This window comes from Osmerus mordax, chromosome 8, assembly GCF_038355195.1.
Source record: "Osmerus mordax isolate fOsmMor3 chromosome 8, fOsmMor3.pri, whole genome shotgun sequence".
Classification (NCBI taxonomy): Eukaryota; Metazoa; Chordata; class Actinopteri; order Osmeriformes; family Osmeridae; genus Osmerus; species Osmerus mordax.
In genome coordinates, this window is record NC_090057.1 from 1,455,823 (window position 1) to 1,479,666 (window position 23,844).

At 41.8% G+C, this 23,844-nt stretch overlaps 4 protein-coding genes across 4 annotated transcripts in view; 2 read left to right on the plus strand and 2 right to left on the minus strand.

Moving 5' to 3' along the window:
• rngtt (RNA guanylyltransferase and 5'-phosphatase) overlaps positions 1-4,954 on the minus strand; it is a 55,676-nt gene extending 50,722 nt beyond the window's left edge. The window contains exons 1-6 of the mRNA XM_067241032.1: positions 4,851-4,954; positions 4,560-4,748; positions 3,672-3,781; positions 3,339-3,442; positions 3,142-3,230; positions 829-904 (exon numbers count right to left, since the gene is read on the minus strand). Of these exons, the coding sequence (XP_067097133.1) occupies positions 829-904; positions 3,142-3,230; positions 3,339-3,442; positions 3,672-3,781; positions 4,560-4,623 (443 nt within the window). The 5' untranslated portion in view covers positions 4,624-4,748; positions 4,851-4,954. The remainder of the gene's footprint in view (positions 1-828; positions 905-3,141; positions 3,231-3,338; positions 3,443-3,671; positions 3,782-4,559; positions 4,749-4,850) is intronic.
• Positions 4,955-6,112: 1,158 nt separating this feature from the next.
• On the plus strand, positions 6,113-8,327 carry pnrc1 (proline-rich nuclear receptor coactivator 1). The gene is made up of 2 exons (XM_067241576.1): positions 6,113-6,667; positions 7,183-8,327. The coding sequence occupies exons 1-2, from the start codon at positions 6,260-6,262 to the stop codon at positions 7,651-7,653; spliced, it is 879 nt and encodes a 292-aa protein (XP_067097677.1). The 5' UTR covers positions 6,113-6,259; the 3' UTR covers positions 7,654-8,327.
• A 685-nt stretch (positions 8,328-9,012) lies between these two features.
• On the plus strand, positions 9,013-12,347 carry LOC136947478 (peptidase M20 domain-containing protein 2-like). The gene is made up of 7 exons (XM_067241575.1): positions 9,013-9,522; positions 9,679-9,827; positions 10,118-10,260; positions 10,391-10,545; positions 10,688-10,823; positions 11,508-11,615; positions 11,891-12,347. Exons 1-7 carry the CDS (start codon positions 9,109-9,111, stop codon positions 12,073-12,075), a joined length of 1,290 nt encoding a protein of 429 aa, XP_067097676.1. The 5' UTR covers positions 9,013-9,108; the 3' UTR covers positions 12,076-12,347.
• Positions 12,348-13,634: 1,287 nt separating this feature from the next.
• Positions 13,635-18,006, minus strand: LOC136947342 (gamma-aminobutyric acid receptor subunit rho-1-like). The gene is made up of 8 exons (XM_067241367.1): positions 17,973-18,006; positions 17,009-17,076; positions 16,396-16,619; positions 15,156-15,238; positions 14,673-14,813; positions 14,421-14,573; positions 14,083-14,279; positions 13,635-13,919 (listed from the first exon to the last, which is right to left on the minus strand). The coding sequence occupies exons 1-8, from the start codon at positions 17,989-17,991 to the stop codon at positions 13,635-13,637; spliced, it is 1,170 nt and encodes a 389-aa protein (XP_067097468.1). The 5' UTR covers positions 17,992-18,006.
• Between the last annotated feature and the right edge of the window lie 5,838 nt (positions 18,007-23,844).

Consider the following 23,844-nt stretch of genomic DNA (forward strand, 5'->3'; position numbering starts at 1 on the left):
AGGAGACGCAGAAACAAAATACGGCTTGGAACAGATATATTCCAACAAAGAAGGTCACCAATTGAGATGTACTCAAAATGTTAATTTCCCCCCTTATTTCCTTTTCAATATTTTTATGTCTTAATTTATATTCTTGTTATTATTATTCCTATTACTACATTTTAGTAAATATCCTTACTGAGGTACTTTATTACTGATAAAAAACACAAAAAAATATCGAAATTGACATTCCTAACAACACCAGGCACTCTGACCTCAGCACCCTACATAGCGTCTGCGGAACACATCCCTCTGCATGACCTGACTGCATCTCAACAGATTACTGCTGCCAAGGGAGGGGGACAACAACTGTTTCCAATGTCGATAGTCAAGGACAAGCAATTGGATTTGATATTCTGATGGGGAGTTCACAAAGAGAGGACAGAGGGGTCTTCATCATTTAGCCACAGAGAGATCAGAGAGCTTCTACTTCTAACCAACCCAGTTCTAAGCATATAGGCTCATTTAGCCCTGCTCTCCTCATTATTCAGCCCTTCAGTCTTCACCAACAAATGAGACTTTAATGGTACTGACAACATCTGTGCGGTGTACAGAACCAGGCCTGGGGCCCGAGTCAGCTGTCCTCGCTACACACACCCAGCTTCTCAGAAGACAAGAGGGGGGTCAATCTTCTACCAACGAGTGATGATGAAAACTGCTTAGGGATTTACGCTGTAATCAATGTTAGGAATCCCTTTAGGACTTTCTGACAGTGGGTGAAACACGCACAGCCCACCTCAAGCAGAAGCCAGCCCCAGAGCTGAGGAGGACCTGTTGACCGGGCCTTACCTCCAGTCCATCTTCTCCACCAGGTAGGCACAGACCAGAAAGCCTGTCCGATTGAAGCCGTGAGTGCAATGGACACCTGGGGGAGAACAAAGAGAGCACAGCTGTCTCACTGTGTGTGTGTGTGTGTGTGTGTGTGTGTGTGTGTGTGTGTGTGTCTGTGTGTGTCTGTGTGTGTCTGTGTGTGTCTGTGTGTGTCTGTGTGTGTCTGTGTGTGTCTGTGAGTGTCTGTGAGTGTCTGTGAGTGTCTGTGAGTGTGTGATCAATTAAATAAAAAGAGGCAGCAGAACTCCAATAACCCGGTCAGCTCTATAGCATCTCATTAAGTGTTCTCTCCTGCAGGATCAATACTGTGGAGTCAAGAGGGGTGGAGCTGTGTCCTGTGCAAATAGGTTTGCAGACAGGCACTCAATTGTCTCCGAGGCAGTGCTGTTCTTAGTGAGAGCCCGCGCAGTGCTGTTCTTAGTGAGAGCCCGGGCAGTGCTGTTCTTAGTGAGAGCTCAGGCAGTGCTGTTCTTAGTGAGAGCCCGGGCAGTGCTGTTCTTAGTGAGAGCTCAGGCAGTGCTGTTCTTAGTGAGAGCCCGGGCAGTGCTGTTCTTAGTGAAGAAGCTTAGTGCTTCACTGTTAAAACCAGTTCATCTACTGTCTGTTGGAGCATGTCTGGGGGAACACACGACAAAACCAGTCTAACACTGGAGGTGCGGTAGAAGAGGTTTGGTTCTGACCTTTGGTGACAAGGTTTATTACCAAACTTTGGTGAGAATTATCAAGAAAGCAAAGGTTGGTGGATCAACACATCAGCTCAACCATCAAGTAATCTGAACAATCGTTGATTTAGCCCTTCTCTAAAAAATAAATAAACAGAATAAATTCACTGGGAGTCTGGCAATACAACTCACACAGCCACCCGTAGATCTATACTACAAGGAGGATTACAAAACCTCTATATACAGTACCAGTCAAAAGTTTGGACACAATGGGAAAATGTGTCCAAACTTTTGACTGGTACTGTAGCTTATCGCAACAACCATGAGAGTCCTCCCAGTCTCCCTGACCTTCAAACCAGGTGAGCGGCAGGTGGAAGGAATGTCCCCACGACACACCTGAGAGAGGGCTGGCAGCACGGCTCACAGCCACCCTGTACTCATCAGCCAGGTGGCTGAGCGGTTAGGGAATCGGGCTAGTAATCTGAAGGTTGTCAGTTCGATTCCCGGCCGTGCAAATGACGTTGTGTCCTTGGGCAAGGCACTTCACCCTACTTGCCTCGGGGAGAATGTCCCTGTACTTACTGTAAGTCACTCTGGATAAGAGCGTCTGCTAAATGACAATGTAAATGTAAATGTCATTAGCCACAGGCAGGACAAGACGCTACCCGTCACCAAAACTAATGGAATATGATGTCTACACTAACAGAGCTGGAGGTGATGATGACAGGTGTTGACAATCACCAGCCCCGATTTCTCATTTCAAAGTCTGGACCAATTCAAGACCAGCTAACGATCACGGTTATCAGCAGGAGGTGGCAGGGTTGGGGGACATCTTTAAAATGTATTTAGTCTTACATCTAGAAAGATCCCAACAACTACCCCGCACTAGCAGGTTGGCACCATTAGGTAGGTGGCTTTGTTGAGGCGACAGGCTGAAAACAGGGTACAGTAGAGCCCCCTGGTGGTCTACACATGAACTACATGAGTCTCTGGTCTACAGGCTGGTTCTTGTAAGCAAGGTGTTTCCACTGTCATTAGACACAGGTGTGGTGCACCACAATTCATTAAATATGTATTGATAATTGAATTAGTAATGTTACTATGACAGTCACAAAATATGGTAAGTACCAACAAAACTATCTATGGATGGAGCACCTCCACAAAATACATTATTATACAACTTTAGCTAAGAAATTGTGCCCAATATCTCATGCAACAAGGTCAACCAAATGGAACAGGAAAACAAAAGATATTTTCATCACCATCATTTAGATGAGTGAAAGTGAAGGGCTGTCAAGAAAAGCCCCTTATTGATGCATACAAGATTAGGCAACCATGCAAGTACATCTGTACCCGTGTACACAAGTCTAATTCAGCTTGTCATTTCTCATCATTGAGGGCTAATTACCAGGGGTTAAAGATAGGGCTTTCTGTCAAGTACAAACATGGAAGAAGTTATTTTCTAGCTCCCCCTAGCGTCGCATGCCAACATCAAATTGATACAGTCATGAAATATCCTGCACTGGCTGTGTGAGTTGAACCCATATCTAACTTTATCGACAAATAGCAGACCAACAAAAAAATGAAATACTCTGGATATGTGCCTTACCTATTAATTCTGTAGGATTCTTCTCGATGAAATGCCCACAAAGTCTAATAAACATCTCGGTGGTTTCTGTTGAGGGACACTCTCCATGGCTAAGGACCAAGAACAGGATGGAGGATAAATATCTCAGCCACTCACTACTAATTCAACCATGCATTTGTGGTATCGAACTAATGGTGTTAAAAACCAAAGTGTCTTACCCTTTACACTGAAGTTTCACATATTTAATGCCCTCTTTTTCGATTTCGTTCCGGTCATAAAAACGTGTAGTGTTTGTTAAGTCGACTAACAACCCCATTTTTACCTGAAAGACAGCGACAGTGAGTAGGCCTGTTCTTTGAGGACAAAAACAGATATGTTAGGGCTTTTGGATCGGGACTGGATGTTGTGGTATGCACAGCACAGATAGAGAACAATTAAAGCCTTTCAAAACATTGCCATCACACTAAGATTTTTAAACTTCAAAATACTTTCATAATGATTTTTACTACAACAGGAAAAAAGGAGAAAGAGCAACAAAAAGCAATTCTTACCTTGAGACTTTTTAAATAGTTGGATAACATGCTTGGATTAAATCTGTTCTCCTCTGGGACTTTGTCATCGTATTTTGCGCCCAGCATTGTTTTCATTGGCAAGAACTTAGCTGAAGGGTATTAGAGAAATTGGGTCAGGGGGAATCACATTATAACAAGGTATTAAACTGGCTTATTAAATTACATAATTTAAATTATTGTCTTATTTGCCAGCTACTGGTGTACAGTTGATGGAAAGTGCTGGAACACTGCTCTTTCTTGGTCAAAGCTACTGATTTTGTTTTGACACGTGACTCAACCCTGTGTTTAGTCCCCATCATTCACTCGGTGACAATCAGAAACTAGATCTCACAAGTGTTTCATAGGGTTTTTCGCCACTATATTGTGTAGCCTGCTATCTAGGTCACAGGGCAAAACAATAACAAGTAAACATTGCCTATGGCTAGCTGACAATTAAGTCTTTTTGTTTTGGTAGCCCGAGACACCCGGCAAAATGCATACGTTTGCAGCTGGTTTTTATCATTTTAAGTAGCTGGCTGTCCCGTTTTCACCTAATCAACTGAATAAAGTCAAGGCAACTGGATAGCTTTAATTGCCACACAAAAAAGTATGATGTCATCATAAACATTATTACTAACGTTAAGTTGTACAAGTTCAATGGTTATATTTCAAGCACCAAAGAAAGGTTATATTATGTTGGCAACTACTCTGGGACTGATCTGATTTCAGTTAACCAGATTTACTCCACCGTCACCGTCCTTACGTTGAGCGCGGTCAATTGTATACGAACGCACGTACAACATGCAATGCGACACAAGCTAGGCTACCTAGCACCCTGTGCGAGCAGCTAGCTACGTAGCTAGCTCACCGCTAATAATATTGCCTTACCTGCAACCGGTTGTCCTCTTCTAGGACAATTCCGCCATCGAGGTGGAGGTCCAGTGTGTGACATTATGTCCAGCAAATGAGGCTACTGTAAATTATCACAAGCCGAGGTTAGATCGGCTAGCTGAGCATCGGTGTGTACTGCTTTCTTCTCCAGCCCCTGATATCACCCTTCACCGCGGGCTGACAGGCCTTCACAATTAGGAGTAAATAAAGAGATTAAGGGCCTATCTACACCTAAACCGCCTCACCTACAAAGTGAGATAATGGTCCGAATAATAAAAGATTACTTACAATAGGTAAATGTCCCAGAAGAATAATGTTTTGTCTGTCTCAAGCATCTGGTGCACTGCTCATGATTGTGAACTACAACTAAATTCTCCACATTGCTTCCAAAACAGACCAGTGTGCATTGCGCCAAGTCAATTGTTGCAGTTACGTTAAATGGCCAGTAGATGGTAGTACAATTCCAAAATGTCTATATTTTTCATCCTTTCGTTTATTATTTTCCTGTGAGATAATTATAGAAAATGTTAATAATGTATTCAAATCAAACCTTCTCTGGTTAGTTTGTAATGTTGATTGAAGTAATTAACACAAGATAAATACAACATCATGAAACCTTACGAATCATATTACATAATTATTAGACAAATTACTAAATATTGAATAGACGGGAAGCAATAAAGAGTAGTGTGCTTATTTGTGTACGTGTGTGTGTGTGTGTGTGTGTGTGTGTGTGTGGGGGGGGGGGGGGGGGGTGACAGTTATTGAGTGACCAATCATATGTTAGGCAGTCTGTACATGTGATGAGATTTTCTCCTAGCAACACAAGAGATTCAGCTGTTGCCTAGCAGATTTGATGCAGCAGATCCAACCACCAGGCGGCTGACAGTTGAGCAAATTAAGAGTTCAGCAACAGTTTCACCATATCATGTCTCTCTCTCTGTTAATATAGCAGGGACAATAAACACATAAAATATAAAATGTATAGCATATTCAATATCCGGCGAAAATTGGAGGGTGTAAATATGTAAAGATCGAAGAACTGAAGTATTTTTTTCTTCACTAATTCCAACATCAATAGTTGTGATTTGATAGCAGACATGCATTAGATGCACGACAACGTTTAGAACATCTAATATAGCCTACCGTTTTTGAAAAAAGGGATTAGATTACATGCGACCAATGACATAATGTTCATGACGTAATTTGAAACGTGAGAACCTGGGAGGAAATTGTATTTTCTTGTACTTGTATTTGGTTAATTTAACTATCAGGACAAATTGATACACGCATTCAATTCTTTATCGTTGATAAGAATTGTTGATTAGCGTTGATATTGCTATTCTTTGTAAAGAAGCGAGTGGGCGTGTTTCTTCTTCTTTTACAACCAGGAAGTTCCTATGCTGCGCCATTTCCATCGTTTCACGGACAGCAAGCAAGCTGCGCCATCTCGGGACTTCGAGGACCGTGCAGTAAACGGTCGTACATACTCCGCTATCGGCATATTTAATTAACCGACAACATCAGATCTCAGATCTATCTATGTTCAGTACACACTTCGACTCAAAGTTTGCCAACAACATTGGATGGTATGTCGCTATCTTGTTAACGGGAGTTTCGTGGTGTGTAATTGTTAGCTAGCTAAGTGCTAACTATTAGCTAGTTAGCTTGAAGTTATCTTAAATTTTTACAAGTCGATGTATCCTCCATCGCCGCCTCCACGGGATTTGGAAATCATGCTGGGCGAGTCACTAGGTCATTACATTGAGTTGAACCTCGATAACGTCGAAAATAACAAGCCACAAGCCTTGACCTTTCACAATGCTGGTGCTAACCTAAGCAAAACAAGGCAAACCTTGTTAAAGAAAGGGGGGAAGAAAGTGCGTTCGGCGTCGTCGGGGTTGCAGCGTCCCCAGCACCACTGCCAGCAGCCTAACCAGAAACACCAAGTCTTGCTGAGGAACAACCCCACGCGCCTCGCAGACATCAACAACAACAATGTCGCAGTTTCGTCAAAGTCCCAAGCGCAGTCCAACATTGAGCTCGCTAATGGTCGCACTCAGTCAACAGTGTTGACTCTTCATCACAAACAGGGAACAAAGGAGGTATGTGGCTAAATGTGTTCGTAAATGCTATGACCATGGTACTTTTTAACCGTTAATGTCACGTTTGATTTAGCATTTCAAATTTGTAGAATGTTTAATAGTGTACTACAGGGCGAGTATACTGTGTTAGAATAACGGCTGGGATGAAACGAAACTAGGTTCAGGGTGAAATGTCAGGCATTATTGGCAACTTGAAATGTAGAAAGTGACGTAGGTTGTTCCACACCTCAAGGATGTGATCACGTAATATACTGGGCGTAATATTCGACCTACCGATACTGGATTTGTGCAATCCCGTTTTTTTTTTCTCATATCGAAATTCGTAACTGGCGGACGTGCGTTTTAGACGCTTGTTTATGAGGCAGTGACCTAGCTATATGAGGACCTGGCAAAAAAACATTTTTTACAATTCGAGTAAGACATTTATTACTTTAGTTTCTCTTAAATAAAAGTTTGTTCATATTATTTAGAATTTATTAATCAGGACGTTATCTGACGTTTTCTCTGCTTCCCAGCTGCTGAAGTCAAAAGGCGGAAAAGTTGAGCGATGTACGCTTCAGTCCGGAGGCCAGCCCGTTCACAGCTTAAGTAAACATGATCAGCCTGTTCAAAATCTGAACGCTCGGAGTCACCGGGCCAAATACAGCCATGCGCCTGGCGGTACTCAGTCCACTAAGAAGCCAGACAACGTCAACCAGAAGAAACCCATTTCCCCCTTCCAGCACCACCTCAGCGATGTAAAGCCCTTCAACTCACCCGACAACGTCACGGTTGTCAGCGCCATCTCAGCGGTGCCATCGTCCGAGGAGGAGCTTAGAGACGGTGAGAAGATTTATGCTGGAGCTAAATTCAGCGAGCCCCCCTCTCCAAGTGTGCTGCCTAAACCACCCAGTCACTGGGTCGGGAAAAACAGGGCCCATCATCCAGACCCCAGCCGAGAGCAAATGACTGTTCATTTGAAGTCTCTGCTGAAAGTTCAGGATTAGCAGTGATCACATTGTTTAGTTTCTAGAGAACAGCCCCTCTCCTCAGCGCTAAAATTCGGCTTTGAGGTAAATCAGCACCGGAAGTGTGACTTCCTTCAACAGAATGTATTGAGTTTTGTTCTGTAATACAATTTCAGCAAAAGTGGCCTTGTGTTAATTGGGTTTTTAAATGAACATGTGTAAATGTACATATTGTAAACATGTAATATAATTGTATATGTTTCATGTTATTTTAACTGAAAGTATAGTTTTGTTACTGAAGCCTGCAATCAGATGTTCCCCTTGAACTGGTGCATTTTTGTACAGTTCTGTGAATGGGCTGCAATACCCGTTGGGGCATATTCAGTGTAAGAGATTTTCTTACCTATTTGCACAAAACTGAAAACCAACATGTGTCCTGTTAGTAGCAAGCAAAGAGTTGAGAATGTTAGGGGTTCTGTGAATCTCAGCCCATCGTGGCTGCTATTGCCTGAATGCACTGCAGAGACTCTGGAATGTCCAAGAAGGGAGTGACAATGTGAAAGTATCAAAAATCAAGGATTTACTCTCTAACAAGGACGTTTGCCGTGGGAAACAGACATTCAGCATTGACACTGAGTGTGTTTTCTTTTCAATTTCTAGCACTGACATTATTTCTATTTTTAGATATTTTCAAAAGACTTTGTAACTTTGTTTCACATACCTCTTTTCCCGTTGGTTTCAGTGTTGCGTTTCACTTGAAGCACTGAAAATGTTTACCAAAAGTATGTTTGAAGATGATTCAAGTTCTGTGAATGATCTTTATATTATTATGTAACACACTTTACCCCAGATGTTTTGGAGCAAGGCAGCTTCTAGATCTTGTTTTTTTCTGACTCAGTGATGTCACACAAATTGAGAAATTGTATTACTGTACCAAAAACTCATGATACATTTTGTTGAAAGCAAAAAAAAAAAATTGGCCAGTGACCAAATTGTGATATGTTAAAAGAAATGCACTCCCACGTTGCAATTTGAAAGATATATTTTTATGATGCATTTCATATCCAAATTAAAATTTACATTAAACTATTGGCAACCCCCAATAAATGGTTTGTGTGCTTATTAGTCCAACATGTTTACTTGATGGCTCCGTTTCTGTAGGTTCAGTGTTACCATTCAGAAGACTAAGCTGACAGTTACCCAAGACAGTGGCGTAAACATGTCCTGAGGTGCTCAATCTTAAAGGCCGCCGCGAGTGTAGAATCAAGTGTCGAGACCACATCTCTAGCGTGGACCAATCCGGTTAGGGAAGCGGCAGTGCCGCCCTCTGCCGACCAAAATGCATCATACAGCATGTTTACTTGCAAGGAAAAGTTTTTGTGGTCAAAGTCTCATCACTCTCTTGTGGGGAGGACACTATCACGTAATGTGTAAAGTATTATCTCTGAAGAAAGTTAGTGCTGAGACACAGAAGTCTGTATGTAACTTAAGACAATGGCTCAGTCCGTTTCCCCAGACTCGCTCTTAAAGCTGAAACAGCAAGTTGGCCGATGTATTGACGATGCAAAAGACAAGCTTTATAGTTTAAGTAATGATATATGGAGTTGCCCAGAACTGGCATATGAAGAGAGAAAGGCTCACGACAGATTGGTAGCCTTTTTCTCAGAGGAAAATGGATGGGAAGTGGAGAAACATTTTAAACTTGAGACGGCATTTCGTGCCACGTGGGGACCCGGTGGTCGTAAGGAAGGACATCTGATAAACGTAGGGTTTTTGTGCGAATACGACGCACTGCCTGGGATAGGACATGCGTGTGGCCACAATCTGATCGCCGAAGTAGGAGCCGCTTCTGCCATTGGTTTAAAGGCAGTGATTGAAGGAACGTCCGATTTCCCCGCGCACGTCCAGGTAAGGTCGTCCATGTCATTTTGCCTCGTGGAACTGCTTTAGAAGCGGTTTTGCGTTTCATGAACTGCATATTTTGATAGCGATATGATGCCAAAAAATGCACGATCTTTTATATCGTTGATATGGAATTTATATGGATTCTTGTTCTGCTCTCAGGTGACCGTGCTGGGTACCCCGGCTGAGGAGGATGTAGGGGGTAAAGCCGATATGATGAAGCAGGGAGCGTTTGATGGGTTGGATGTTGTGTTTATGGCGCACCCTTCTCAAGAGGATGCCCCGTATCTACCAGATGTTGCTGAACATGAGTACATATTACAGGATCATATCCCACAAACAAGACTATTACAAGCCTGTACATGATTTCCAAAGCCATGCAAATCAATATCCGTAATAGCAGTTTTCGGCACACTACAAAAAACAAATGTAAAATACACCAGAGTTCTATGGCTGTTTCTATAGGCCTTGTGCTGCATTGAAGTGTAGCTATATCAGGCTTACCAGGCCAGTAATCTGGCATGCCCCTGCCCTGCTCCCAGAATAGACAGACACAATGTGACACCCAAGGCCCTGATCTGGTTTCTGATATCTTGTTCAGTGTGGTGGTGAAGTACCACGGCAAGGCGAGCCACGCAGCCAGTCACCCCTGGGCAGGGGTCAATGCTCTGGACGCTGCTGTGCTGGCCTACAACAACATCTCTGTGCTCAGACAACAACTCAAGCCTGACTGGAGAATCCATGGTGAGGCACTGGTCAGTTAGTCACTGATGTGCATCTTGGTACGTGATGTATAGTTGTATGGGCTGTTGTTTTGTGAAAGAGCTGTGCCAGGATCTCAAACCTAACAACAATCTAAACCCTGACTGTGCAGGAGTTATTAAAAATGGAGGGGTGAAACCCAACATAATTCCTGACTACACAGAGCTGGAGTACTATCTGCGTACTCCATCGCGTAAAGATCTACCCACCATCAAGGCCAAAGCTGAGATGTGCTTTAGGTCTGCTGCCATGGCGACTGGCTGCGAAGTAAGTAAAATATCAAATCCCCTGTTTGGATAAAAGATATACGGTTTAGGTAATGTCATGATGATTGTTTACTGTCAACAATTATCGCTATTGTTCAGAAGTGAGACAAGCTGATGAACTCAGAAGAATATGCCTTCTTCAGGTTGAAGTTGAGTTTGCAAGAAATGCTTTTGACAATATCCTGAGAAATACCACTCTGGAAGACCTGTATGAAACTAACGGGAAGGCCTTGGGGATGGAATTTACCACAGATGAGGAGGTTCTCAAAAACTCTTCTGGTGAGAAATGTGAAAGTAACTTTGAAAGTAATGTTGGAATGTAAAGCCTGCTACACAGATATCTGATGTCCTCAGCTGTCCTTAGCTTATATCAAATGATATGTGTTTATGGCTTTATGTTAGCTACATCCTATTTATCTTGACCTTTGGTCACTGGTTTGCAGACTCAGCTCTCAGCACAGAAACGTTACTGTGACTTGTTGTTTACTTCCTGTTTTACTGTCTGCATATGTTGCAGCAACACATACCCTTTGAAAAGAGGCCTATTGTAGTCAAAAAGATTGTACTCATTCTCTGTCTGCTGTTCAGTATCTCTGTATTCTGCATGCTTGAAACAAAGGCAGGTATAACCTGAAGCCACTTCCAACTGAGCTATCTCCTAAACATTCACAGTTATTCATCTGGCAGATTCTTTCATGCAAAGCAACTTACAAATAGAGCATATAGTAAGTGCAGCAGATAATCAAGGATTAGAAGTGCACAATTCTAACAGTTTTACAGTGGTTAATGCTAAGGTACAGTGTGCTTTAGACACTACAAGAACAATATCAAAACTTGACCCTCTTGTGGTCAGTTAGAGAAGATTTAACACTTGGAGTATTTTCAAAAATGTGCTGATTGTGCAAGTGTTGTGATACAACATCATGATGTGATAAGATGCTTTATTGTGTTTGAAACTGTCAGGATCCACAGACTTTGGCAACGTGTCTTTTATAATTCCTGGAATCCACCCCTACTTCTACATCGGTACTGACGCTCTGAATCACACAGAGGAATATACCATTGCTTCTGGTAAGACCAAGACATAGTACCAAGATAGGAAGACAAAGTATTTAGCTTCAAAAGTCTAAGTATTAGAAATAATTACGTGTTACATTATTGTCTATAGTCGCACGTCCAGATGTTCTCTCTGTGATGTCCTCTCTCTGATTGCGTTTGAACTTGAATTTGAACTGTCTGTGATTGTGTCTTGTGTCCTCTTTTGGCTCTTTGGCATTTTGGCTAACAGCTGTTATTTTTAAATGCGCTTTATAACTACAACTGATTGACTGACTGAATCCTTCCAGGTGATGAGAAAGCCCAGTTCTACTCACTGAGAGCAGCCAAGGCCCTGGCCATGACAGCCCTGGATGTCCTGCTGCGCCCAGAGCTGCTGCACAGGGTCAAGGAGACCTTTATGGAGGACAAGCTGAAGGAGGAGCAGATTATGAGGAAAAGCCTGCCCTGTGAAGGAACAGCTGGCCAGCGCTGAGGGCACCACACACACACACACACATAGACACACACTCGCAAATTATGTGAATCACATAATGTGTGATGTGAAGCAATGGCAAAAACATTTTGTTTCGTATATACAATACAATGTACAGTATACAAAACAACAACAATTCTACTCTCATCCCACACTAAGGGATTTATAATTTTATAAACCATAGTACACATGTACACATCTTGGTTGCATCGTTAAACAAATAAATAACCTTACTCTGATAGTATGCCAAAAAATAAAGTAATCCCAATCTAGTTTTATGAATATCTTGATATTTTTCATTGGGAGATATATCCCTATCCCAGGCTTTAGTAGAAATTACGTTTAATCCTCAACAGATGCCATGTCTATATTGCATAAATCTATAAGTGGCTTACAAAGGAAGGTTTCTATAGTATAATTTGAGTAATCTGATTCTGTTCTATTCACTAAGGTCAAAACAACTGCACACAAATGACCTCCCTCAAGCACACATCTACCCTTGAGTCGTTCACTGAACAGGTTTGAGAAGAAAACATTTATTTTATTAAAATATATATATCCGAGGTACAGAGCAACAGATGGAATAATAAAAAATCCTGATTATATCCTAAGAAGAGGATTTCTTAGGAGATGAAGGAAAGGTTAATTGAGAAGTGCAAGAGTAGGGTAATCAAAAAAAGATATTTAAATGCATTCTAATAATGTCTCTTACGTTTCCCACACAGGTGGTGGAACCCAGTGTTCAATCTTTTTCCCCCAAAAAATATAAATGGAGAAAAATAATAATAATAGCAAAATTCACGCATTTTAGGATTTTTACACACTTAAATCACATTTTGCACACTGATTACATTGCATCTGAACAAAATGTACTGTAAACTTCTTAGCTGGCACACTACATAATGCAGACTTAAGTCTGTCATTAATGTACTAGTTGACTTGAATGTATAGACATATCTTATTATGTTATCATAAATTATTTATAAAAAATAAATGCACAACAACACAATATGCCCACAATAACACAATTATCCAAACAATAATGAACTTATTATTACAGAAAGTATTTGGTATAGCTTCATTTCATATGCTTTTAGATGTTTCTAGCACCTATACTGTACGTATTTACAAAAGAAGAATGCCAGATGATTTAATGACCTACAGATACTTTGTATCAAAAATATATCCTCTAATAAGAGTCAAATATATGAACCAAAACTGTGTATGAGTTGATATTATAGCCCTGTGGTATGATGCCAAACATTTATACCAGTTTTGTAAAGGTTTTATGGCCTTGTTGTACTACTGCAACACTCACCCAGAACAGCTGGTTCCCTCAAACAGATCCACAAACCTCAATTCAGTATCATTTTCTATATTGTTAGAAAACACACATTTGGATTGTTAATGTACATAATGACACGATTTCTGAGTGCTTTGGTGGCTGCGCGTGGAATGCCCTCCACAACCCGCAACCACCTACACAAGCCAGGCCCTGACGTTCTTCTGTGTCATCCACTAGTGGATATCGTCCAGCACAACTTCCTCCGTCTTGGGAGTTAGGAGTAAATGGACCAGTAGATGACGTTGAAGAGTGTGTAAGCTCCAGGAAAGATGACGCGTGAGTATTTGTCTATGGCGTGCGTGTCGATCCACATGCTGTTGTAGGGAGAGGAGCTGACGTGCCCGGTGATCTGGTCGCTTTCCAACGCCAGCTGCACCAGCATCCTCTCCCTCTTCACGCCGTTCTGCTCCGGCATGCCGTAGTTCCCGGTATTGTTGACGTCCACCTCGCTGTAGCTGCACAACATGTCAGGATGGGTCATGCCGCAGGTGCAAGGCAGCTGCGAACAGGATCAACAATCAAACCACAGGTATTCTTCCCAAAGCAAGGCTGGTCTGATTTTGAACAGAAGGTTCTTGAAGCCTATGCTATGTCCGGCTGGATTCGTTTTGGGGACTTGGGAAGGGAGTGAAATGTGTTTGAATTGTTGTGAAGGCACTCACCGTTTCTCGCAGCTTCCTCTCCTTCCGCTCCTGGACTGTGGACAGGTAGTTCACAGCTGCGTACTCTATCACCGACAGGAAGACAAACACAAAACTGACCCAGAGGTAAATGTCCACAGCTTTGATGTAGGAGACTCTGGGCATGGAAGCGTTCACTCCAGTGATGATGGTGGACATGGTGAGCACCGTGGTGATACCTGGAAGGCACAGGACAGCACATTATGATCGGACTGATGCCGACTGGGGAAAAATATAAATTATCTGTGATGCCAAATGTTCTTGGCATCACAGGTAACCAGGGACCGTGTTTTGGACCGTGAGAAAAGATTGTCACTTGCCCAGAGGGACTCTGGCAGGTACAGCCCGTCTGTCGATCCAGAAAGACACCCAGGACAGCATGACCATCAGGGTGGCAGGAAAGTAGGTCTGGAGCAGGAAGAAGAAGATGTGGCGCCGCAGGGTGAAGTTGATGTACAGACGGTTGTACCAACCTGGGGGGGGGAAAGAGAAGCAAAAGAACGTTAATCTGGCAATATGGTCAAACCAGACAAAAACCAGAATGTACTCAGTTTTAAAACAGCTCCTGGTACCGGTGCTGCTGTAGAAAGCTAGCTTGGTGGTGGTGTGGAACTCCTGGATGAGGAACTGGGAGAGGGAGATCTTCTCATCTGTGTTCAAGGACTCGTTCCCTTTCTTCCAGTAGAGCATCAGGTCATCGTCTGTGTACGCGTCTGAGGAGAGACGGGGGGCCACACACAGTATAGCGAGGGTGTTCAATCCTGGTCCCCTGGGTCCACTGTCCTGCATGTTGTAGATGTTTCCCTGCTCCTGCACACCTGATTCAAACGAATCAGGCTTCCATGGAGCCTTATAACCCATTCATTTGAATCAGGTGTGTTGGAGCAGGGAAACATCTCAAGCATACAGGACAGTGGACTCCGGGTACCAGGATTGAACACCCCTACGGTATAGTAACATGATCTTTTTAAGGATACGGTAGATGTATATTTCTGTCAAAGTTCACAAGTACGGTTTCAACTGCAGAGAACATGGTGGCCGTTTCAGAAACCTACAGCTCTCGATCTCCAGGGAGCAGGTCTGTGTGTCCAAAGGGAAGCGACTCAAATCCATGCTGCACATGGCAGTGACTGTGACTCTGCATAGGAGAGAGAAAACAACCCAGTTAGTCCAACAGCTGACATGACAGGACTGTGTGTAGGTTAACCCCCTTTCACGTCATCTTTCATCTGGACAAGCTACTTTCAGAACATGGGCTCCCAGTAAGGTGACCACCTGTCCCGCTTTGCGTTGTATCGCACAGCATTTTCAATATGCGACGTGCGGGACAAGGGGTGAAAATGCTGTGTGACACAACGCAAAGCGGGACAGGTGGTCACCCTACTGGCAGGCACGTGAAAGGAATGCAGGGAGGCGGTGCAGAGATAATCCAGATCGCTGGAGGAGAGACAACTCCACAGCATAGTCTGGGACAGTACGCAACCAGCCTCACCTCCATAATCTGCTTGTGTCTGGAAAATCTCCCGTTCTGAACGCAGAGAGATTTACCCTGTGGATGGACATGAGTGGAATACGGAGTCTGACGTGCACAGCCCTGCATCTCCACCAACCCCCACCTCAAACCCTAGACATTCGTGAGCAAAATCCTATAATCCATACCAAGATCAGGATTACTGATTGACTTTGAGAGAGTATAAGAAAGAAACTCCATATCCCAGTGGGTGGGAGAATGATCCCTGGCCACCCACACAGGTCTCTGGGCATGATCTGTAACACCTCTCCAGTGTGACTAATGCCCGTGTTCTGTGTTGGTGGAGGGCTTGCATACACGATGTGCTGGCGGTTCCAGGACGAAGCTGTTGTCTGTTCAGCCATTGCTACTACCAGCTGCCAAACGATCTCATGTGGATTAGCAAATCTGCCGCTTGGCTCCTGTATTTTACTTACACACCCACATACTCTATCCCAGAGGTTTTAGCAGAACTGTACTGACAAATAGTTTCTCACTACATAAACATTAACTCAATAACAGTAATCAAATAAGGATTAAATAAACCTATTTGGTGACAAAACATAGATAGATTTTCAGTAGAATTCTGACCTGCATGGCGTTTTTCTGTTGTTACATTTGCAATTTAGTCTATGGAGAGTGGTGGTATAAAAACATGTCCAATTTCAAAGAGATATAATAAATGTTTTGCTGAATTGTGTCAATCAACAAACCTTGACAGCTGTTGTCCCTCAACTATTTAAGAGGTTTGAGTTGAGATGCACCAGTACTAGTAGGTCAGTTACCTCAGGCTGTAGAGAACCTTGCCATCTGGGTAGACACGTAGCATCACATTATCGGTGGTGGTGTCGTGAGTGAAGGACCTTTTGGAGTGGACGAAGAACATGTCTGGTACCCAGATCTTCTTCACCAAGCGCCCGTCGAAGGTCATGCTCTGGTTGTTGTTGCTTGGAAAGGCCAAACGCTCATCCTTCCAGTAGTGTCTCAGATACAGGGTCATGGTGAAGTCCTGCCATATGGACACAACTGATGTTCCTCTCATTTTATAACAGGTTTCTCCCTACTGATGCACAGAAGGATTTTAACTCTGACTGCATATATATATATATATTTACATTTAGTCATTTAGCAGACGCTCTTATCCAGAGCGACTTACAGTAAGTACAGGGACATTCTCCCCGAGGCAAGTAGGGTGAAGTGCCTTGCCCAAGGACACAACGTAATTTTGCACAGCCGGAATCGAACCAACAACCTTCTGACTAATAGCCCGACTCCCTAACCGCTCAGCCATCTGACTCAGAATTCTACTCTTATTTTGCCTAGAAAGATGTACAGAACTATAGAAGATAGGTTAAGATGCAATTGCTTTTACACAGTTCAGAGTGTGTATACATATACCATGTCCACTTCTGAAATTGTGTCTAGACTTTCAACCTGGACATCAACGCCAACTGGAACAGCAGGTCCTGCAAAGCCACAGAAAAGCCATGTTTACTTTTACTGTAAACAACGTTTAGCATCCATTGGGCTATAAAACAACAAATATATTGAAGGTTTGACATCTCTCCAAGATTATCTCGTTAATAAGAAATGTTGTTTTGCAAAGCAGACTGGATTATGTTTATAGGTTGTTGACTCAAGTTCAGTGACCATTTTAAACCATGTGCTTTTGCTCCCTAAAACCAAACGCGGAAACATTACATTACCACATCACAATTAGAGCGCATATAGACCAATAAATTATATAATGTTCATGCCTGAATATTGTATCAAAACACACAGCAAAAACATTAGAGGTTATTGAATAAATCAACAAACAACTAGACGATTATCTCTGAAACAGAATGCAACAGCCAAGCAACGTCTACCATCTAAAAACATCAAAACAAATTTTACTGATTAGTAGTCTTATAACCGACATATAAACCATTTTTTGAACATGGATTCCCCCCCCCCCCCCCCCCCAAAAAGGAAATAGTTGCGAAGGGCAAGGGAAAACGTCTTGCTGTGTAAACAGATGGGTGCTGAGAATGGGAAGATTAGAGAAGTTAGAGGGTTATGGACACTTGAGCTGTTTGTGTAGTAATTATTCATCGGGCACAAGCAAAGCTTAATCCTACACTGAGTCTAGTTCTGTAATCTACTGAATACACAGACTGCACTAGACACCCCACATTTTCCAGAATTAGATGAATCTTGACTTTAAGATTAAAAACAGAATATTGACATTTTAATATATTTTTTTTTATGTTGAATTACATGAGAAAGCATTGATTGGATTGCATCTTTAAGTACGCTAAATGATACTTTCTGTGGTTTGGATAGGTTTAACTCAAAGTCACACAAAAAGGATCTGCCTCACCTCCAAAGCCAGGTCTCATCGTGAAGTCGTGGTCGTCTATCCTTAGGAGCTGCTCTGACTTTGTCACGAAGGACTTCGTCATGTCAGGACTCCTTTTAAAAATCGGACTGCAAAACAGAGGAGATGAATAGCAGTTATTCCTCAACAGTAAGTGTGGTGGGTGTGTATGCTTAAAGAGAGATTAATTGTCTAAACCAGTGTTCTACACATAGACCAGACTTATAAGTAAAGACGATTTGGTCAGAATTCATATCAAAAGCACACAATACCCAGCACTGAGACACATAGTCGTTTTGTGATGATTTAAAGCTGACTGTTTTAAAGATGCTTTGACGGAATCATCATCATTCATGTCATGAATAACTGTTCAAAATCCACAGCAGATGTTGCTCTCCATCTATATGTCCCAACCTCCTGTTTAATCTGAGACGGATGATGACTGGTGGCTGCAGTATTAGATTTAAACAAAACATACCTGCCAATTTTCTGCCGTCCAACTGTCAACGGAATCCCTACTTCTCTTTTGGATCTGAGAAAAAAGTAATTTAGGTTAGGAGTATGGTTGACATTTGCATTAGGATATCGCCTAACTGAGATTAGGAAGGCTAACTCTAACCGTAAGCCCTACTGAAAACTAAACAACAAGAAGCACCATCCCAGACCACACACCAGAAAGCATCTGTCATAAGTCTTCATGTTTTATGGTGTGCGTGCACGATAGATCAAACAGATCTATGCAGATGAACAGATCAAAGCACTGGTAGAGAACTGAGGGATGCAAGGGAGAGGCGGTTGACCTTCATATTTCAACTCACAACACAGCATGTTTCACAAATCAGAGGTCAGTTGGTCATCTCTACAATGTTTCATTCCATTCCACTGAGCTCAATTTAAACACCTCAGATGGTCAGAGCAGATTTTTGTTAAATTCCTCTGGGTAACAGATGAGGCGAAGGTGGGATTCTTGAAATAAGCCTCAGGCCACAACTTAATCTGAACTCTTTTAGCAGATGCCTTTTGGGACATTACATAACATGTCCCCCTGTCCTTGGTTTGATTGTTTATGTCGATGCAGATTGGATTGCTTAACTTTTATCCCTCAGAGGGTTAGTCATAGCATTCCACTAAAAGAATACAGTGTCTTCTGTGTACATACGGAAATGGTGGATAAATGCAATATTTTGTAATTGACAGACAAATCATAGATCAGTCCGATTAGAGAACTTATCTAGCCTGTTTAGAACTAATCACAAAACAGAACAACATATGGGATGCTGCCAAGTATATTTTTCAAAACAACAACAAAAAAAGGTTTTGCCATAGGAATGCGCTGAGGTCATTTTGAAGTCTTCTGATGCCACAAGGGCCATTTCAAGACATTATAGCTCACTTGCTCTTGATGTGAATGAACAGCTTGATGAGGAACAGACACAAAAAAGGTTTAAAGAGCTGTCTAAGCAGTATATAAGCTCTGTCTTTGAGCAATGGCAAAGATTTCACATGCTGCTAACCTAGTCCATTTGAGCATGATAATTGCAACAGCTTTGGACTGTAATGACAGCAACTGCTTGCCCTAACAACAGCATGCAGGTAGATAAGCCTTTGTGAAGGGATTAACGATGACCTCATTGTTTTGGACTTGGTTGTAATGAACATGAGTGCTCTGAAGAGACTGTACTGTAAATCAGATGGGTTCCCTGATGCACATACAGTATCGAATGTTACCCAAAAAGAACGCATTTCCCATCTGTAAAAAGAAAAGGAATTCCATTTGGGAATATTAAAAATCACTTTTAATTACGTTGTGACTTTGACGTTCGGCATTCCCATTGGATAACCAGCCATAACAATAAATGAAATAGCACATTAACGCACTCAGATTACAGGTTACATAATCTGAGTAAGTGATTTTTTTTGAACAGTCACCTTGTGCCTGTGTCTGATAAATGAAAACCTTTCTTTTTTCCAGTATTTTGCACATAAGTATTTGATCCACTATGGTACTGAACATTCACTGGTACCGAATTTCTAAGTAAAAATACTTTCACACATCGTATTAATTGTATTCCTTTAACCAAGGTGTGCACTGTGCATCTCCCACCCCTGCCACCCACACTCCCACAAACACAGCCAGACATCATACCGGCCCGCAAACACACACACACTGCACATCTGTGCCTTGTATATTTAATCCCTAAAGTAATATTACATCATTGAAGCTAATATAACACAAAGTGGGAGAAAATCTGTGTTTTGGGGATAATACAGTTTCTTAAGTAAAAAGACAAAGTTCCAAAAGGTTAATAATCTGAAAACATAAAGCAGTGCTCTACTACTTGTGGACATTTTCACCAGATGACAAACGGCATTTTTCTCACCACGCCGGCACACAGGGTGCATAACATCTGGGAAAGGGCCTACACTTATTAATGGATCTCGTTTATTGGTAACATTGAATCCTACGGTTTACAAAATGAAATATCATGAACTGACGAGAAAAGACATGATGGTAAATGATACTCTATTATACAACAGAAGAATTAAATTCCTAAATATTCAAGGCGCAATGTCCGTGCAGATCTCCATTACGCACAGCTTGTGCGTAATGGAGATCTGCATTTGATCAAACAAGTGTGGATGGTGATGCACTCATTTAATTAAAATGTCAATACCTCACCTGACTTGACTGTGGGTCTGAAGGGTTTGGCATCTAGAACGAGTCCTTCTTTCAGACGCACCTACCATCCAAACAAGGAGTAAGATATGAAGCAAGAGTAGAACGTCCGTGTGCATGATGTCCCAACTGCGTCTGCGGCGAGACTGAATGGTTCTTTACTGACGCTTCAATGAAGACTACATTGATAACAATCTCCGCTGCTCTCGCGGAGGCTATCTAGGCATGTTTAGCGTTAGACCGTGGATAATGCTTTACACCCAACCACAGAATCTGCAGGGTCGATAAGCAGAGAGTGGAGAAAGCAATTCCCGACTAAACCTATAAATCTGTCCACGTCAGATGTGTCGGATTTTCTCCTCGTTGGTAGATGTGAGCATGGTCAGGTTTTCCGGATGTAAGAGAGGATTCATTGACACAGGTTAAAGGTGAGCTGAAACGCGGATTTCGTCGATATTAAAATCTCCAGGTTGTTCTAACAGACGCACAAGATTGGCGAGATCTATTTCCTGTAGAGTGGACTCATAAAGACCAAGTTCTTTCCAGTAGAAAAAAAGAAGCTCTTTATCAACCATTTTTCCAAGTAACATAATAGGCCTAAGCAACATGAACATTATATGGACATATGACGATATGAAGAATATAAAGTGATGATATCAGTATAATCTAAACCTTTTCTAAAACGGATCCCACTTTGACACTGTATATTAGAAGCCCACATAAATGGGCCACATCAGTTTAACATTTCAACTATGACACAGAATCACAACCCAACCGGTTTCATTAGTGTTTTAAAAACACTAATGAAAAATGACATGGTGGAAGATCTACATGAAGGCCTATGCCTATATGGCGCTTAAATGTCTGTGTATCTTCTTGCAAAACAGAATATAGCTAGATGTTTTGACAGGGGTTGATATCTAATATTCCGTGATTTCAGCCCATGTGCTCGTTAATCTGTTGGTTTATTTTGGATGGTCTGAATGTTCCAGCACCGCAGGGCTTGGCCTGGTCTGTTTTGGTGTCAAATCTGCTTGTGATCCACAAAACGGATTTTGCCCCTAAAACGATTCCAACGAGGAACATCCTTTCATGCTACCTTCTCGCCTGTAAATGCAAGATTAATTCATGTAATGGTATAGCCTATCATGTTAAGGTAGATTGGGGACGCTGAATGCGTGTCAAGGGATGAGAAAGGTCTCTGTTGGGAGACCTCTGTTCACACAACAATAATCACGATAATGGATGGACGTTTGCCTTGATCCACTTGTGATTATATATTATTTAAATCATGAGTGGCAATACACCTTTTCATAATTAAAGGGACATGTAGGGGAGACTAGGTATGGTTGTAACAGGGGGAGAGTTGTAACACTACCAATTCCACGAATCAGGGATAAGATAGGAGTCATGTGACAGTTTCAGTTTCCTCAGGCTTCCTTTACGATCCCACATGGAGGTTTTCCAGTCTTTGTTCCTATCTCCTGAAGCTACAGCAGAAAATGTAATTCTGAGGTAAGAAAGTAAAAAAAAAAAAAGATAATATTTTGTTCGTACTTCTACCGTTGTAGATAATGTTCTATGAGTTATATCAGGTCAAACTGTAGTTTCTCTAGTAAAGAATGGTGTATCAACCTCCTGCTAATTTCAAAGCACCATGCTAATACAGCTAGCTAAACAATGGGTAACAGTGGCGGGGATGGTTGTAACACGTGTTTTGAAAGTGTTACAGCCATCCCCTTACATACAGCTAAGAACATTATTGTGATTTTAATAATTCTACAGAATGCCTAGAACTTGGGTGAGTCAATGCCAGTCTTTTAGAAAGAGCAGCAGTCGAAAAGGGAAAAACATGACCCATATGAATGTGCACGTACGGACATGCACACACAAACACACACGTGTGCATGCACAAACACACACAATATGCACATACACTCCCATATTCACACATATTTAATTGTTGCAGCCATTCATTTAAAATAAAACTGTTGTTGTGGCATATCACTTGGTTTTTGTGCATTTTGTCTACCTGTTACAACTTACCCCAGTATGTGTTACAACCTACCCCAGTAGTAGGGTTGGTTGTAACAAAGGACCACCTTTTATTTGTCATCATCTCACAAGTCTGTGATATAGTTGAAGAAATTTAAATTGTTGCCATTTGTGGTAGACAAATATGGGTAGGCTACTTTGCCTAAAAGTTTCAGACGTGTAGCAAAAAAAAAAGGTAGTTTTAGGTGCTGAAGAAAAAAGTGTTACCATACCATACCCAGTCTCCCCTAATCCATTGCTGAATTCCAAAAATTAAGGTTGCAATCAGTGTCGCAAAAATGATGTTTGTGTTTTCGTGTGCCTTGAACTGTCTCTCAGCTTCACAGCACGTATCCTACCTGCAAATAAAGTCAGATCTGAAAGCTGGCCAAAAGTGGGAGAGGCTAATATCTGTATTAGACTGAAATAGCAGATTAGCACACAAAGGATCACCCATCAGGCACAACGAAAGGCCAGCATCTGGCTGGGCACCCAAGAGACGTAGACAAGGCTTAGTGAATCGTTGTCATTTCTAAAATATAGTAAATTGCAGTCACATGGTTGAGAACGCTACTGGCACAAAATAAAATTATATGAAATAATGAAATAACTAAATAATGTTTTTTATTTTTATCAGAGTTAGCAGGGGTTGCATTTCTTGGCAAGTCAGAATACAGCCCTGCCCTGAAATGCACGCCCTTTTAACCTGTGATAACATTTACTTCGATGTTGATACATAGAGGTTTCAGTACTTGTCTTTTGTAGACTATAGGCATGTGAACCTTTGGTCCGTTTTCAGGACAGCTGATATTCTGGATCAGAAGGCTGTTGTTTTCGACCTGTCTGAGTAGCCTAACCTACCAGGCATTACCGCTGTGAAAATCCTCGCACTCGATCACATTCCAGAACCCTGATTTCTTGATCTTTTCTATATCCGTGTGTTCGGTCACCCAGTATTTACATTTTTGTGTTCTAGTTTAAATCTATTTTGCTCCGATATCCCGGATGTTGCAATCTGAATTTTTGTCTATACATTTTTTGGGGATCTGAATATTACTGTTTGAGCTACCAGAATTCCCGAACCTTGAATATTTTGAGCCAATTATTTTTAACATGAATTCATATTTCAATTTTAAAGAGGTGAATTCAAAACCAACAAAAAAA